This window comes from Marmota monax, unplaced genomic scaffold (genome assembly GCF_021218885.2).
Source record: "Marmota monax isolate L192 unplaced genomic scaffold, Marmota_monax_Labrador192_F-V1.1 WCK01_AAM20220418_F8-fsc00215, whole genome shotgun sequence".
Classification (NCBI taxonomy): domain Eukaryota; kingdom Metazoa; phylum Chordata; class Mammalia; order Rodentia; family Sciuridae; genus Marmota; species Marmota monax.
In genome coordinates, this window is record NW_026695214.1 from 2,499,352 (window position 1) to 2,513,987 (window position 14,636).

Sequence of the window (14,636 nt, forward strand, 5' to 3'; positions counted from 1 at the left end):
AGTGCCCCACGTGTGCCAGGCAAGCGCTCCACCCCTGAGCGGCAGCCACAGGGTCAGTATTGTTTTTATATCCTAACTTGGGATTTGGCAGATTTTTTCCCCAAAGGGCCAGATAGTCACTTTTAGGCACTGAAGGCCACGTAGACCCCGCCACGCTGCTCAGCCCTGCGCTCAGAGCAGGGAAGTGGCCACATGGGTCAACAGGTGGGCAGGACTCTGTGCCAACAGGGGCTTGGCCCTGGGCCACAGTGCTCCAAACCCCCCGTGCACTTGGGTGACATATCTACATATCGTGCAGTGCTGGGGATCACACCCAGGGTCTCGTGTGCGGGGCGAACCTCTACCACTGAGCTGCATCCCTAGCCCTTTAAATATATTTTAGTGAAACTTGGCAGAGATTTCCCCAAAGAGATTTATTTATTTCATAAGCAAAGGAGGACCAGCACAGAGCCCCTTTGAGGCGGGTGTCCTTGGAGTGTGAACTGATGCCCTCTGGACCGTGGGCAGTGCTGAGAGAACTTGCTGTTTGTCACCTGAGGAGGAGCTGCTGGCGTCTTGCAAAGATCAGAAAGGCATGCCCACCCCCAGCCCAGAGAGGTCCTGCCCTGCTGTCCTGGTGCTGAGGAGGCACAGGATGTGGGACAGGGGCTCTGGACATCCTGGGGCTGAGGTTTTAACAGCTCCTCTCTTGTAGGTGAGAAAAACCTCCTGCCCGGTCTTTATTTACCCAGTGGGGAGACTGGGGGAGGGGACCTTACCCTGGGGACTGTTCAGGCAAGACCCCCTCACAGGCTTCAGCCCCAGAATGGCTGACACCTAGGGTCAGACCCTCTCAAGGTGGGGTCCCCTGTGCACCGGGGGTACAGCTGTATCCCTGTTTCCTGCCCACTGGGGCCAGCAAGACCAGTGAGATTTAAAAAGAGAATAGAAAATAGTGAAATGCGTAGGGACAGATGGGTGTTTCCGGGGCCGGGGGAGGGGACGCAGAGTGACTTGCTCCGTGGCTGCGGAATGTCCCTCGGTGACTTAAGCTCTGAAAGTCGCTGCCTGTGATTGTGAGGGTCAGGTCCCAGCCCCGTTCCTCCCCTGAGAAGGTCACAGTGGGAAGTGGGATGTGTGTGTGTTGCCACCGCAGCGAGGGCTCAGGCATCCCAGGTGTGCCCAGGGGCAGAACCCCCAGTGCTTACTGCACCTGTGAAAGTGGACTTTGAAGTAGGAGTGACTCCTACAGGTGTAGAGGTCGCAGCAGGAGAGGAGGTGGCACGGAAAGAGGAGGGTGCAGAGTGGGAGAGATGGGGTTCAGACTGGGGAGGCAGGGGCCACAGCACCACGACAGAGGGAGGGGCCATCCTCGGGTGTCACTGCGGGGGCTTCGCTTACCTCAGCCAGGAGGGAGGTGGGTGGTGGGGTGAGGTTGGAAGCACCCCTTCTTTTCCTGAACAGGTGAGAGCACAGTAACTGGGTGAATGTCTGCATTTACAGCCATCCCAAGCCCCAGTGTGGCATGAAGTGTGGCTGCTACCCATCCCCATGTGGTCTCCCTGTGCCTGCAGCTCTAGAGAAAGCTGAGTTTATACGTCGGGCCCAGTAGGACTGGCAACCATAAAGCAATCCTGAGGCATGCTGGGTGAGTGCAACGGCCTCAAACCGCCGTTGCACCATAGTGATATTGTGGTTGCCTGCAGGTAACTTGGACCCTGGGAATGAAGCCGAGGACCAGGGTGCTGTGATTATCTGAGGGCCACACTGGCCTTCATCTACGGGGGACAGGGTGGTTTATGGAACAGCTTGTGTTTCCATAGCTGGTTTTCTTTTTCTTTCTTTTATTTTTTTGTGGGGGGACCAGGTATTGAACTCAGGGGCACCTGACCACTGAGCCCCATCCCCAGCCCTATTTTGTATTTGATTTAGAGACAGGGTCTCACTGAGTTGCTTAGCACCTTGCTGTTGCTGAGGCTGGCTTTGAACTTGAGATCCTCCTGCCTCAGCCTCCTGGGGTGCAGGGATTACAGGCGTGTGCACCTTATGCCCGGCCATAATTGGTTTTCCCTATGGAAGAAAATGAAACAACTTCTAAACATGAACTCACGATAAAATAGGCAGAGAGCACCCAGTTAAACAGGAGGGATGAAGATGCCGCTGGGTTGGAGAGAGGTTTTAAAGGATATGAGGGAACTCAGAAGCCTAAAGTGCTTGGTGGGGCCGGGGAGCTGCTCCTCCGTGGAGCCTCACATGGCACATGTGGGCCCTGGTTTCCAGCCCCGGCACCGGGAAAAAACGTGTTCACCAATGACTGCGCACAGAACGTGAGTTGGTATTCCTACCATCTACAAAAGATGCACGGAAGTTACCCGTGTCTGTCTGCCCGTCACGTAAGAGTCAAACAAGCCGTGAAAATCTTTACCTAGAAGACATTTGCCCAGGTTGGAGTTTCAAGGTCCCAGCAGACATGACTTGTCAGGAAACAGACACCTGTGTCCCTCTGTAAAGTCCTGTGATCGGTGCATCATGATCAGTGGGGTTCACGGCAGGTCATGTGACGACACACGCACACTGTGGTCAGTTTCATTTCCCTGTCCCCCTTTCCCTCTCATCCTACCCACTGTGCTATTTTATGAAAACCACTTCCCTCCTCGTTTCCAACTTCCACAGATGAGAGAGCACGATCGACCCTGACTTTCTGCTTCACATTTCACTCAGCATGATGTTCCCCAATTCCCGCCACGTACCAACAGGGATATGGTTTCACTCTCCTATGTAGCTGAGTGGAACCACTAATGCACACACACATGCACACACACGCACATGCATGCACATGCACACACGCACACGCACACACATGCACACACGCACACACATGCACATGCACACACGCACACGCACATGCACACATGCACACCCACGCACACCACATCTTCTTCATCCGCTCATCTGCTGAAGGACGCCTGGGCTGGTTCCATGACTTGGCTGTGTGACTTGTGTCACTACAGGATGTGGATTTGGGTAAGTACCCAGGAGTGCACGTGGGTCACCTGGAGTCCCACTCCCTATGCACACGACGTGCCACCTGGCCTCTGGTTCGTGTGGCTGGTTTGTGTGGGACCTCCCAGCAGTGGTGTGAGCAGGTGGGTGGTGGAGAGAGCAGGTGTCACGAGCAGGTGTGGCATCGTCCCGCTGGTGAGTCCAGTTGAACGAGGGAAGTGGACGAAGGGCTCTGAGGGCTCAGAGAGCAGCTCGGGGCTTCAGTCTTAGAGAAGCGGAAGGCCGGGCGTTGGGTGCCGCGAGCCCATCCCGGGCGGCTGGACTCAGAACCCCGAAGACCTGCAGTGCACCTGTGGCCACCATAGAGCCCAGGCAGCGGGAGGGCTGAGAGCCCGCGAGGTGTCCGCGAGGAGGAAGTGGTCAGAGGGCGGATCTGCTGATGGAGGGGGTGGTGACAGCGGAGGAGGCTGCTGCGCCTTCCAGGAAACCCTGCGGTGCTGGCCACAGGAAGGGCACCAAGGAAGCAAGTGCAGGGCCAAGACCCAGGCTGGGGTGGGCACGGGTGGGCACAGGGGTCAGCCAGGGCGGGCGACCCCGGGCAGGGTGGGGTGGGGCGAGGTGGGCCTTCTTCCCAGAGTGCCTCCTGGTCTGGAATCCCAGCCCCTCTCAGCCTGCGGTGGATCACCTGCTCATCTCAGTTGACGCCAGGATGGCCCAGCGGGAGGTGGAGGTTGGGGTGTCTGACCCCGGGAAGGCAGCTGTCCCAGGGCGGACTTTGGGTCTTGGTCCTTACCTCCTGCCTCTGTGGTGGACCTGTGGCGTGGAACGGGAAGATTTCCTGTCCTGGTCTCCCCTGCGGCATGGCTCAGGACCACCAAGACTCAGAGGCAACCTGTGGCCCGTCAGCGGGCCAGTGAAGAGAGAGCGGCGGCGTGTCCCTGCAAGGGGTGCAATCAGCTAAGGCGGAGCGTTCGCCGCAGCACTGCTGGGCTGGAGATGACGGCCGGGTGGACAAGCCACTCGAGGACCCTGCAGCTGTCCGCCTTCACCCAGGAACAGGCTTGTGTCAGATTCACCCACGGGGTCCCTGAGCTCCAGACCCCCCATCCCAGGTCCCCACCACCCCAAGAACTTTCAAAACTAGGAGAAGAATAAGGGAGGAATGTTCTATGAGCCTGTGACAGGCAGTGCGCACGTTCCTGTGCACAGAGGCTGCGTGATCTCGCACGGGGGATCCGAGCAGCCAAGCTCACAGAGCAGAGTGGGGTGGTGGCAGGGGACTGGGGCTGGGTGGGTCACGGGCACAACTTCAGTTGTAAGAGGAACAAGTCCTGGGACCGCAAGTATAGCCTGGCGGCTGATGAGCAGCACCACGCAGTTCCCTTGGACCGTGCAGAGCCGATTCCTGGTGTGCCCTCCTCTCCCAGTCCGACGGTCACCTGTGAGGTGCCGGCATGCTGATTGGTGGTATCACTAGAGTGTGTGTGTGTATCCAGTCACCTCATCGCACACCTTGAGAAGGTACAGTTGCTTTCCCGTCCTGGGGGTCCAGTCCAGGGCCTTCATGTGCCCGGCGAGTGCCCTCCACTGAGCCGCCCAGCCTGACACAATTTGCACTTGTCCATCATTCTCCACTCAGCTGGGGTGAAGCTCAAGGGCAGTGTGTGAAGAGGGGCCGCTAGCTGTGCTCTCTGCCGGCAGGTCCCCTTCTGCGCCTGTCAGGGTTCCTCACGACATCCACACCAATGGGCAGCAGGAGGGGAGGTCAGGTCCCCTTTGTCTGCCCAGAGGTCCACTCTGTTAGCTCCAGGGACCCTGCCACCTCCTCAGCCGTCCCTCCAAACAATAAAATATGGTTTCTGTGCCTAAACAGTGTCAAAGGTAACACTTCTCTGTGCGGTCCCCAACTTCTCCTGGAATAACGCAGGAGCCTCCTAACAGTCTCAGCGAATTTGTCCTCCTCTTCCAAGTGTCCCACGTCACCTGAGGGATCACCCCCCCCATGCCTACATGCAAACATGTGTGACCCTATCTGTCCCTAGAGCCCCTGGTGGCCCCTGTCTGCCCTCAGGAGGAGGCCTAGGCCTTGCCGAGGTCTCGCTGCCCTGGGTGATCTGCTCTCCACGCATGGTCACACTCCTCCTGCCCGTGGTAACCTCCTGGTGGTGGCTGCGTGAGTCCCCTCTCATCTCCACAGGATCACGAGCACACTGTTCTTTCATGTGCCCACAGAACTAGCTCCGGATACGTTCCTTCCTCACTCTTCCGCTCGTTTTGAAAGTTCACGGGTGGCGGGACCTGGGATGGGGGGCTCTGGAGCTCAGGAACCCGCCGGCTTCAGAGGTGAATGTGACACAAGCCCGTTCCTGGGTGAAGGCAGAGAGCTTTGGGGTCCTTAATTCCCTGAAAGAGCTGTGTCTCTCACCCCCGTTCTGTGACTTTTCAGGATGCTGTGACCTGGGGGCAGCCCCCAGCCCATGACTTGGGCACCCAGCCTGGTGTCCGGCCAGCAGGAGTGGGGCAGCTACTCTTCCTCACAGGGCCAGGGCTGGGGAGGGCCGGTGGGTCAAGGCCAGGCAGGTTCAGGGTCAGGTCCTCTGACGGCTGAGTTGTGGCCCCTCCCCACCCCAATGTGGCCCCCCAGGTTACTTGGAAAAGTGATTAAGGTTAATGAGGCTGCTGAAGAGGCCTGCTGCTATGTATGTCCTCATGTCCTCAAGAGATCAGGACAAGGGACGAACTTGTGAGGCCACAGGGAGCCCCAGAGGGGCCTTGGGAGGAGCCAGCCCTGCCTGACCTTGACTTTGGACTTTGGTCCTCGGAGCTGAGAGCTAAGGTGTTGCTGACCGGCCACCTCCCTGCCGTGACAACCCTAACAGACTAACGCGCATCGTCATTTACAGTTCTGAGATTTTGTTCATCATGGACATTGTCGGCATTCATTTTGAATTTTAATTTAATTTTATTGAATATTATCTAGCTTGGCAACAGAGGTTTTTGGTGCTCTTCCTCCTCACCCTTCATTTTCTGCTGGGATATAGAATATGTTCAGGATTTCAAAATGCGTCACGCAACTGTGGCAATTGGGCTCACCCTGTGAGGTTTGGGGAGAGATTTTGGTGGGACTGGAGGGGACACAGGCCTTGGTGGTCAGGGCCCACATGTAAGCCTCGGGACATAAAACTTGTACCTTATTTTCCCAAGAGTCTCTCCCTGCCGTAAATTAGGATATGAAACATCCGAGTCTCACAAACTCACTCCAACAAGTCCCTCTCAGCTCGGGATGAAGTTGGTGTGGGGAGACTGCAGTTTGATAAGAATTTAGAAATTCTTGGACCTTAGGACACCTGGTCAACAGGGATGGAGGAGCGGAGGTTCAGAATGGGGACCTAGGAGTGAAGAGAGCGGGTCCCAGCCCCATCTCCATGGTACAGAGAATAGCATCGTGGCCACCGGGGGTAATGTGACGCCGGAGCTCCGGCTGGGCTGTCTGTCAGCCCGGACTTGACATCTCCTGATATTCCACAGAAAACTCAGATTTAAAAATTCCCTGGGTCCTCTCGAGGTGCCTGAACATCTGCCTGCGGAGAGCTCCGGGTGGTCTAGGGGGGCGTCCAGCGTCTCCGCCCCACTGCCTGCCTCCCCTGGGATGCCTTGCCAAACCCTGTGCAGTCACCTCCTTGGTGCCCAATTCCCGCCATGACCTGTCCTCTAGGGGTCAGGCAGAGCTCACATGGCTTGAGGCCGAGGAGCCAGCTTCAGTGCCACCTGTGGGCAGTGTCCCTCGGCCCCTCTTCCAGGAGCTCTGCGTTCTCGGCCTCCGGCCTTCCCAGCTGCAGCCCTCCTCCTGCCCAGCCAGTCTTCAGCCAGGAGCCACGCCAGAGCCACCAGCACCAGGAACGCCAGGCCCATCCGGAGGAGGTTCTGGGCTGTGTGGTCCCAGCGGGTGGGGTCTGGGGGAGAAGAGCAGCGGCTGCTGGAGCAGTGCAGGCCCCTCCCTTCCTCCCTCCTCCTCCTCCTCCTCCTCCTCCTCCAGGGCGTGGCCGTGCCCCTCCCTCCTCCTCCTCCTCCTCCAGGGCGTGGCCGTGCCCCTCCCTCCTCCTCCTCCTCCAGGGCGTGGCCGTGCCCCTCCCTCCTCCTCCTCCTCCAGGGCGTGGCCGTGCCCCTCCCTCCTCCTCCTCCTCCTCCAGGGCGTGGCCGTGCCCCTTCCCCCTCCTCCTCCTCCTCCTCCTCCTCCTCCTCCTCCTCCTCCTCCTCCAGGGCGTGGCCGTGCCCCTCCCTCCTCCTCCTCCAGGGCGTGGCCGTGCCCCTCCCTCCTCCTCCTCCTCCAGGGCGTGGCCGTGCCCCTCCCTCCTCCTCCTCCTCCAGGGCGTGGCCGTGCCCCTCCCTCCTCCTCCTCCAGGGCGTGGCTGTGCCCCTCCCTCCTCCTCCTCCTCCTCCAGGGCGTGGCCGTGCCCCTCCCTCCTCCTCCTCCAGGGCGTGGCTGTGCCCCTCCCCCCTCCTCCTCCTCCTCCAGGGCGTGGCCGTGCCCCTCCCTCCTCCTCCTTCTCCTCCTCCAGGGCGTGGCCGTGCCCCTCCCTCCTCCTCCTCCAGGGCGTGGCTGTGCCCCTCCCCCCTCCTCCTCCTCCTCCAGGGCGTGGCCGTGCCCCTCCCTCCTCCTCCTCCTCCTCCAGGGCGTGGCCGTGCCCCTCCCTCCTCCTCCTCCTCCTCCTCCAGGGCGTGGCCGTGCCCCTCCCTCCTCCTTCTCCAGGGTGTGGCTGTGCCCCTCCCCCTCCAGGGCATGGCCGTGTCCCTCCCTCCTCCTCCTCCAGGGCGTGGCTGTGCCCCCCCCCCCCCTTTGATCACCTTTCTGGGACCCCGACTCTGTGGTCACCAGGTAGGGGTCACAGGAATCTGTAGGTGACAGGCAAGGGGAGGCGTGAGGTTGGTGGCTGTGCAGGTCCTTTGCTTCCCAGGCCCCTCCCTGCTGGAGACCCAGTGGCTTCATCTGGCAGGTGGAGCGGAGGAGGACGGACACCCCTGGACGAGTTCAGCCGTCCTCTGCCAGGAGCTCCTCCGGGGTGCCTGGCCTCCTGGTGAAGGCAACGTCACCTCGCCGCACACAGGCAGGTGCCAACCCACCCTTTCTGCCCCTGGTGAGTGAGCTGCCCGTCCCTGTCCCCCGCGCCTCCTTAGGTCCTTCCCAATCCTGACCCCATTGCACTTCCTCCATCACCCTGGCCACCTTCCAGCCCGGAGCTGCGGCCATCCCCTCTCCCTCCACAGAGCTCGCGACCCTCTCCGTCCACTCTTTGGGCATTTCCTCAAAGGCCTCCCTCTGTGGGGCCCCCTGGGCTGTCCTACTCCATCTCGCCACGCCCCCCCCCCCCCAGTGGCTTTTAACTCGGCCTCTGCACACCCTCTTCTCCTCCAGGGGTTATAAGGAATTCCTGATCCATCCTGACTCCCTTCAAAGGATCCCTGGGCCAGGGCCACCCAGGCAAGGCTGTTTGTCCCGGGCTCAGTGGACACCTCGACATGTGCCAGGTGCAGAAGCCTTCCGCCTCCCCTTTGCTCAGAAGTGCCGCCACATACCCGGGGAATCCGCCGGGTCTGTGGGTGCAAGACTGCTGTTCCCCGCACCTCCTGGAGAGGGAAGGTGAAAGGTTAGGGGTCTTCCCCTCTGCAGTCCCGGTCATTGACCAGCTGGGTCGCTGAGATATGGAGGTCCCGTGCACATGGCTCCGTCTCTACCTGCGGTTCCCTAGGCTCCAGAAGAGAGGGGAGGTTGGGTGTCCTCACCTGTCACCAGGAGCATCACCGGATTGCTGGGGAAGGACCACGCGTGGTTGTTGTAGGAGCCAAAGCATCTGTAGGTCCCCTGGTGGGCCACGGTCACCGGGCCCACAGGGAACTCTGCCTGTGTGCTCCCGAGGCTACGCTGTGTGCTGCTGGACCTCCCTTCTTTGAGCAGAAAGAAAGTGCTGGTTGCTGTCGCTAGGTGGCAAAAGAAGGTCACGCTGTCCCCCAGGGCCACCTCAGGTCCGGGATGAACAGAGAGGGTGGGTGTGTCATACATTCCTGGGAGAAAAGGTGGCTGGTGGGAGGACAGCACGCTGACCCTGCTCCCCCACCTCCTGTCTCAAAGTCCTCAAGGCCACAGGCCACTCTCGGGAATCTGTCCCCCTTCCCCTGTCCCAGATCTGCCCTGGTCACAGCCATGTCCTACCAAGCACTCCTTCAAGACCGAGGCTCTCAGTGCCCGGCTTCCAGGACTGAGTAGGAATGTCTCTGGGAGTGGCCCTCGGCCTGTGCTCCTCAGGGCTGAGGGTAGGATCGGCAGCATGATGCCATACCACAGTCCCCTCCAGAGCCACCACCGCAGACACCCAGGGACGGGACACTCTGTGGTGTTTTTAAAACATATTACTTTCCCACTGTGGCCAGACGCGCACAGTGTGACCTTTCCACCTGAGCCACCTCCGTGGACAGTTAGAGCCACTGGTTGCTCACCGCCCAGGCAGTGCTCACCGCCCAGGCAGTGCTCACCGCCACCACCTGTCACCACCAGGTCCTGCTAGGAGTGGGTCAGTCACCTGTCACCACCAGGTCCTGCTAGGAGTGGGTCAGTCACCTGTCACCACCAGGTCCTGCTAGGAGTGGGTGGGTCACCTGTCACCACCAGGTCCTGCTAGGAGTGGGTGGGTCACCTGTCACCACCAGGTCCTGCTAGGAGTGGGTGGGTCACCTGTCACCACCAGGTCCTACTAGGAGTGGGTGGGTCACCTGTCACCACCAGGTCCTGCTAGGAGTGGGTGGGTTACCTGTCACCACCAGGTCCAGGGAGCTGCTGGGCTCGGACCAGAGCTCCCCTCTGCGGTAGAAGCAGTGGTATTGCCCTGCTGTGCTGGAGGCCATGGTGGGGATGAGGAACTTGACTTTGTCCACGAGTCCAGGTGGTCTTGGTCTCTTCAGGGCAGCAACCCCTCCCTCAAAATGCAGCCGGTACTCCTCAGCCTCCCGGGTGCCCCAGCACCACAGGGTCACCGACTGTCCCTTTGGAACCATGAAGCTGGGCCTGGCTTGGATGACGGGTCTCGGGAGGCCCTCTGGAAGGGAAGCGAGGCTGTGGTGCAGGGGAGCCTCCGGCCTGCCCCCCGCTCCCGCCCACCTGCTGGCCCAAGCCCTCCCAGCACCGCGGAGCCTGCCTCCCCCGTGTTCTAGGTGGACGGCTGAACCCTGGGCGACTCTGGGCCTTAGGGGAGGACTCACCACTCTGGATGCTGGTCCTCAGGCTCAGGTGCAGCCCTGGAACGCAGGCAGTATGAGGACAGTGCCCACCACACCTGGCCCGGGGCCCTTCCACCAGAGACTCACCGAGGCACAGCAGGGCCACCGGTGTGGGTGGCATGGCACGATGCTGCAGGCCGATGCGGGGCAGCCAGACGGGGACTGGGCAGCCGGATGGGGACTGAGCCGGCAGTCCAGGGACAGGCACAGGATGTGGTAGGTGTGGCCGGCGCCCGTGCCCCGGGACTTCCACACCAAGGTTTGACCAGATGTTCACAGCTCTTCCTCCCCCTCTGGGCCTGGGCCTGGTTTTCTTTTTCTCTATTTTCTTCCCCACAGTGTCTAGACAATTTTGAAAGTGAGGTGTTCTGCCCTTGGGTTCCACCCCACGTGTCCTGGGAGACGCCCCTTTCTCCAGCCTGTGCCCTTTGTCTAATTTACCACCCTCTTCCTTACAGGGGAATGCTCACGGGGCGCTCCACTCCAGCAGCTCCGGTCAGTGCACGTGGTCATGGACCACGGTCCGGTCAAACGCAGAACGGCTCCAACCCAGACCATGGGAAAGTCCGTGCAGCGGTTTTGGGTGAGTGACAGGCACATGAGGGTGCTGCCTAGACGTAGCCACCTCTGGGGTGTCGGGGATGGGTCAGGGAGTTTCACACCCCGCCCAAGCTCAGGGTGGCCTGGGTGCTCTCTGTGGGCAGAGGGAGGGAGCTTCCCCAGACCCAGACGTGGTGCTGCTGGGTCCCCAGGGGTTCCCGCGCTGGCCAGCCTGGGAGAAGGGAAGGCAGGTTCCCCTGTTCCCCTCCTGAGTGTCCCATGGCCTGTGGGGACAACAGCCTGTGTCTCTGCTGTTTAAGGAGCCTTTTGTCCCCACGAGGGCAACTCGAGACTGGCTCTGTCTTCTTTGGGCCAACGCTGTGTTAACTCACACCGTGAGCAGCGTGCAGCTGGGCGTGCAGGCCTGAGGTGCTGGGTCTCCTGCCACCATCGCCTTTGGGCCATGGCAATGACCAGCACAGGGGACAGGACCCTCCCCAGGTGGAAGAGGTGTCTGCTCTCGCCCACCAGGTCCTGAAGAGGTGGCGTGCTCAGCCTGGGTCACCCCCCTAGGGTTGGCTTCTGGAAGGTGGAGCAGGAAGCCAGGCAGGGCTCACATTCAAGGACCAGGCGGAGCCCATCTGTGGGTGTGAAGGGCCCTGAGGGACAGGAGCAGAGTGTGCGTCCAGGATATGGGATCTTATGCGACCTGGCAGGGCTTCTCTCCCTCTGCTCCAGTGACATCGGGGTGGATGGTCCCTGGGCTGCCCTGTGGTTGGGTGGCTAGCGGCACCTGGGCTCCGCCCTGCTGCCTGGCTCCCCATGCACCCGGCTCTGTGTGTGGTGAGGGTCCCGTCCTCCCTGATTCCCAGCGCGGCCAGGGCCTCTGCGGCTGTGGCTGAACCTATGGGGTCTGGGGTCCTACACTGCTTACGAGTGGCCTTCCTCTTCTCGTGTCTTGGTTTTGTTATTGTCACATGACACACAACCGTGGGACTCGCTGTGCTCTTCACACACGTAACTGAACTGACTGCGTCTCATGCCCCGGATCTCGCCTGCCCCCTGGTCCCCTGCCCCGGCTCCCCTGCCCTTCCTCTACTGGTCTCCCTTCTGTTTTCCTGAGGCCCCCTTCCCGCGTTTTTCTCTCCAGCTCCCACACACGAGAGAAAACCCAGGACCCTCGACCTTCTTTCTGAGCCTGGCTCAGTTCACTTAGCGTACGTTTCTGGTGGGTTTTGGGGTCTTCTAGACACAGGATCCTGTCGTCAGCCAGCAGGTAGTTTGGCCTCTTCCTTTTGTGTTTGGGTCCCTTTGAGTCCCTCCTCGGGCCCTCGGGCTGGCCTTTCAAGGCCTGGGTTGGGTTGGAGTGGTGGAGTGGGCGCCCCGTGGATCCCTGATTCAGGGAGAAGCTTCCGTTTTTCCCTGTTCACAGGTGGGTTTTGCACCAGCCCTGCTAGCTCCAGGGTCCCCTCTCGTGAAGGAAGCCCTTCCCGAGGCGCAGCCCCCTTCCGAGCTTCTCCTCCACAGCAGCGGCTCCTGTTTAAGGTGCTGAAACCACGTCCCCAGGCCCTTAGAGATGACAGGTGGCCGCCCACTGACAGGCACCTGTGTTATCAGTTTCATCAGAAAGGTTTCACGCTCAGCTTTCAGTTCTAGGGTGATTTTTGTCCCTTGAGAGCAGACAGTTATTCACTCTAACTCTGCGTCCCATCCGGGCACGGAGCGTCTGCCCAGGCCAGGGTCACGGTCAGCGAGCTTCAGCCGCTGTGGGAACCTCGTCAGGCCCCTGGAGCCTCTCAGAGGGCGGATGGAGATGCGAGGTCAGCACCCAGGCGTCCTCAGGGCAGTGTCCTCTCGGGTTCATTACTAGGATACCCCTACCGCCCTGGCCTCCTCGGGTCCTGCCTGGAGGTGTCTAGGATGGATCCTGTCGCCTCGGCCCCTGCTCCGCTTAGTTTGCAGACGTCCTTGGACCCCAAGGGTCCTCTGGTTACACAGACCCGTCCTTCCCGACGCCTGACCCTGATGTGTGATGGCCCCGGACGCGGTCTTCTCCCCATCTCCCCGTAGCTCACAGCAAACCCACCCGACGCTCGTCTTCCTGAAGGTCACTCTGATCTCCTTTCCACCTGAGCTCTGGTGTCACCTTGGGGACATGGCTCCCCAGGTGGCTGCTGTCCCTCCCTCTCCCTTCCTCCTATCAGCGATTTGGGGGTGTGGGGGTGGATTCCCCCAGTTCAGAGCCCCGACCCTCTATTCTGATCAAGACCCTGCCCAGGGCAGCTTCAGAGAGCGGCGCAGCCTGCTCCTCCCTGCCCTGACACACACAGGCGCAGAGCGCTTTACCAGATACGCTTATGTTCACTCTTTCTCCTTTTTTTTTAATGGAGATGATACAAAAAGCCTATTCCGTAGTCGGACGCAGGAGGAGGAAAGAACAACCACTGTTGCATTCCTCCACGCTCCTCATCTGGGACCCCCTCCGTCTGGCCAGGGGTGCCCAGGTTTGTCCTCACTGGTCCCCTCCCCTGGGGTCACAGCCTGGACCAGCTCTTGTCAGGCCGACTCTTCCGCCCTCCTCTGGAGCTCCCCAGTGCTGACCTGGTGCTGGAGGACCCTCGTGGTGGGCGGGGGTGGGGGAGCTGGCTCCAGCACCGGGCAGAGACCTGGGCAGAGCTGCCTCGGCAGCTTGTGCTCACCAGACCTGAAAGACGTCTCCTGTTGTCCAGCCCAGCTCTGAGCAGCTTCCAGTGGTGACCTTGAGTCCTCATGGTGACCCAGAGAGGTTGGCCACATTATTCTGCACTTCGCAAATAAGGGAACTGAGGCACTAAAAGGTGAGCCCATGCGGAGGTGTACCCGGCTACTGAGAGGCGTCTGGGGACCTCGGGATCCAGACAGTGCCTGCAGATGGGGCAGGAGGTGTACCCGGCTACTGAGAGGCGTCTGGGGACCTGGGATCCAGACGGTGCCTGCAGTTGGAGCAGGAGGTGTACCCAGCTACTGAGAGGCGTCTGGGGACCTCGGGATCCAGACGGTGCCTGCAGATGGGGCAGGAGGTGTACCCGGCTACTGAGAGGCGTCTGGGGACCTGGGATCCAGACGGTGCCTGCAGATGGAGCAGGAGGTGTACCCGGCTACTGAGAGGCGTCTGGGGACCTGGGATCCAGACGGTGCCTGCAGATGGGAAGCATCTTCCCAGGACGCCGGGTGCTGAGGTGGAATGAACCCTCCCCTCCCCTCTGAGCTCCTCTCTGGGTCTTTCTGGGTCTCTGTATCTACTTAGTTCAGCTCCAGTTCTACCTCAGAGCACACCTGTACCCTAGGGAGGTCCAGAAGCAGGCTGCAAGGGACGGATTTCACGTCCTGAGTGACCACTTCAATCACAACTGACACAGGAGGTGGCTTTGGTGATTTCATTTTTTTTTTCTGTTCATTTCTGCCATTTATTTTTTCTAGTGCATTATGACCACACACAGTAGTGGGCTTCATCGTGACAGGTTTGTACGTACAGCATGATTTGGTCCATTTCATTAACCATGTCCCCTGTCCTTTCTACCCTGCTGTTGTGGTTTAGATGTGAGGTGTCCCCCAGAAGTTCATGTGACAAAGTGGGAAGGTTTAGAGGGGAATAATTGGGTGTGGGAGCCTCGACCTAATCAGGGCATTAACCGACTGTGGGTGGGTGGGGAGTGGCTGGAGGAGGGGCCGCGGGGGCGGCTGGGGTTGACATTCTGTCCTTGATGACCAGAGCTCTGTCTCTGCTTGCTGACTGTCATGTCCTGAGCGATTTTCCTCCAGCAAAAAAGCCGACTAAAATAACTGCTCTCCCTTCTGTTTTAGTG

The 14,636-nt window shown here is 60.2% G+C and overlaps 2 protein-coding genes and 1 long non-coding RNA gene across 7 annotated transcripts; 1 reads left to right on the forward strand and 2 right to left on the reverse strand.

Annotated features, from left to right (window-relative positions):
* Positions 1 to 394: 394 nt before the first annotated feature.
* LOC124084025 (uncharacterized) lies at positions 395 to 2,843 on the reverse strand. The gene is made up of 4 exons (XR_006849009.2): positions 2,405 to 2,843; positions 1,941 to 2,049; positions 1,381 to 1,435; positions 395 to 1,192 (listed from the first exon to the last, which is right to left on the reverse strand). It is a non-coding gene; the product is annotated as an uncharacterized LOC124084025 (long non-coding RNA).
* A 3,081-nt stretch (positions 2,844 to 5,924) lies between these two features.
* LOC124084016 (natural cytotoxicity triggering receptor 1-like) lies at positions 5,925 to 11,238 on the reverse strand. Of its 4 annotated transcripts, none has more exons than XM_046430827.2 (7): positions 10,708 to 11,232; positions 10,234 to 10,593; positions 9,786 to 10,070; positions 8,764 to 9,042; positions 8,557 to 8,607; positions 7,828 to 7,875; positions 5,925 to 6,935 (listed from the first exon to the last, which is right to left on the reverse strand). In XM_046430827.2, the coding sequence occupies exons 2-7, from the start codon at positions 10,370 to 10,372 to the stop codon at positions 6,712 to 6,714; spliced, it is 1,026 nt and encodes a 341-aa protein (XP_046286783.1). In that variant the 5' UTR covers positions 10,373 to 10,593; positions 10,708 to 11,232; the 3' UTR covers positions 5,925 to 6,711. The 4 variants fall into 4 exon arrangements, with proteins under 4 accessions (XP_046286783.1, XP_046286786.1, XP_046286782.1 ...); XM_046430830.2 differs by having other exon boundaries at positions 10,234 to 10,269; positions 10,339 to 11,229; XM_046430826.2 differs by having other exon boundaries at positions 10,234 to 11,232.
* LOC124084018 (uncharacterized) lies at positions 7,978 to 14,466 on the forward strand. 2 transcript variants are annotated; one of them, XR_009225588.1, is made up of 4 exons: positions 7,978 to 8,117; positions 8,396 to 10,609; positions 10,710 to 10,834; positions 11,942 to 14,466. XR_009225588.1 is itself a non-coding variant. In XM_046430835.2 (3 exons), the coding sequence occupies exons 1-3, from the start codon at positions 10,426 to 10,428 to the stop codon at positions 12,809 to 12,811; spliced, it is 954 nt and encodes a 317-aa protein (XP_046286791.1). In that variant the 5' UTR covers positions 10,065 to 10,425; the 3' UTR covers positions 12,812 to 14,466. The 2 variants fall into 2 exon arrangements, 1 of the variants encoding a protein (XP_046286791.1); XM_046430835.2 differs by lacking the exon at positions 7,978 to 8,117 and having other exon boundaries at positions 10,065 to 10,834; positions 11,942 to 12,336; positions 12,662 to 14,466.
* Positions 14,467 to 14,636: the final 170 nt, after the last annotated feature.

Coding starts and splice junctions, on each gene's coding strand:
- LOC124084018 (XM_046430835.2), top strand. CDS start 10,426: ATGGGGACTGAGCCGGCAGTCCAGGGACAGGCACAGGATGTGGTAGGT. Junction 10,835..11,941: donor AGTCCGTGCAGCGGTTTTGG/GTGAGTGACAGG, acceptor TTTTCTCTCCAG/CTCCCACACACGAGAGAAAA. Junction 12,337..12,661: donor AGCAGCGGCTCCTGTTTAAG/GTGCTGAAACCA, acceptor GTTCATTACTAG/GATACCCCTACCGCCCTGGC.
- LOC124084016 (XM_046430827.2), bottom strand. CDS start 10,372: ATGCCACCCACACCGGTGGCCCTGCTGTGCCTCGGTGAGTCTCTGGTG. Junction 10,071..10,233: donor GAGGACCAGCATCCAGAGTG/GTGAGTCCTCCC, acceptor CTTCCCTTCCAG/AGGGCCTCCCGAGACCCGTC. Junction 6,936..7,827: donor AGAGTCGGGGTCCCAGAAAG/GTGATCAAAGGG, acceptor CTTCTCCCCCAG/ACCCCACCCGCTGGGACCAC.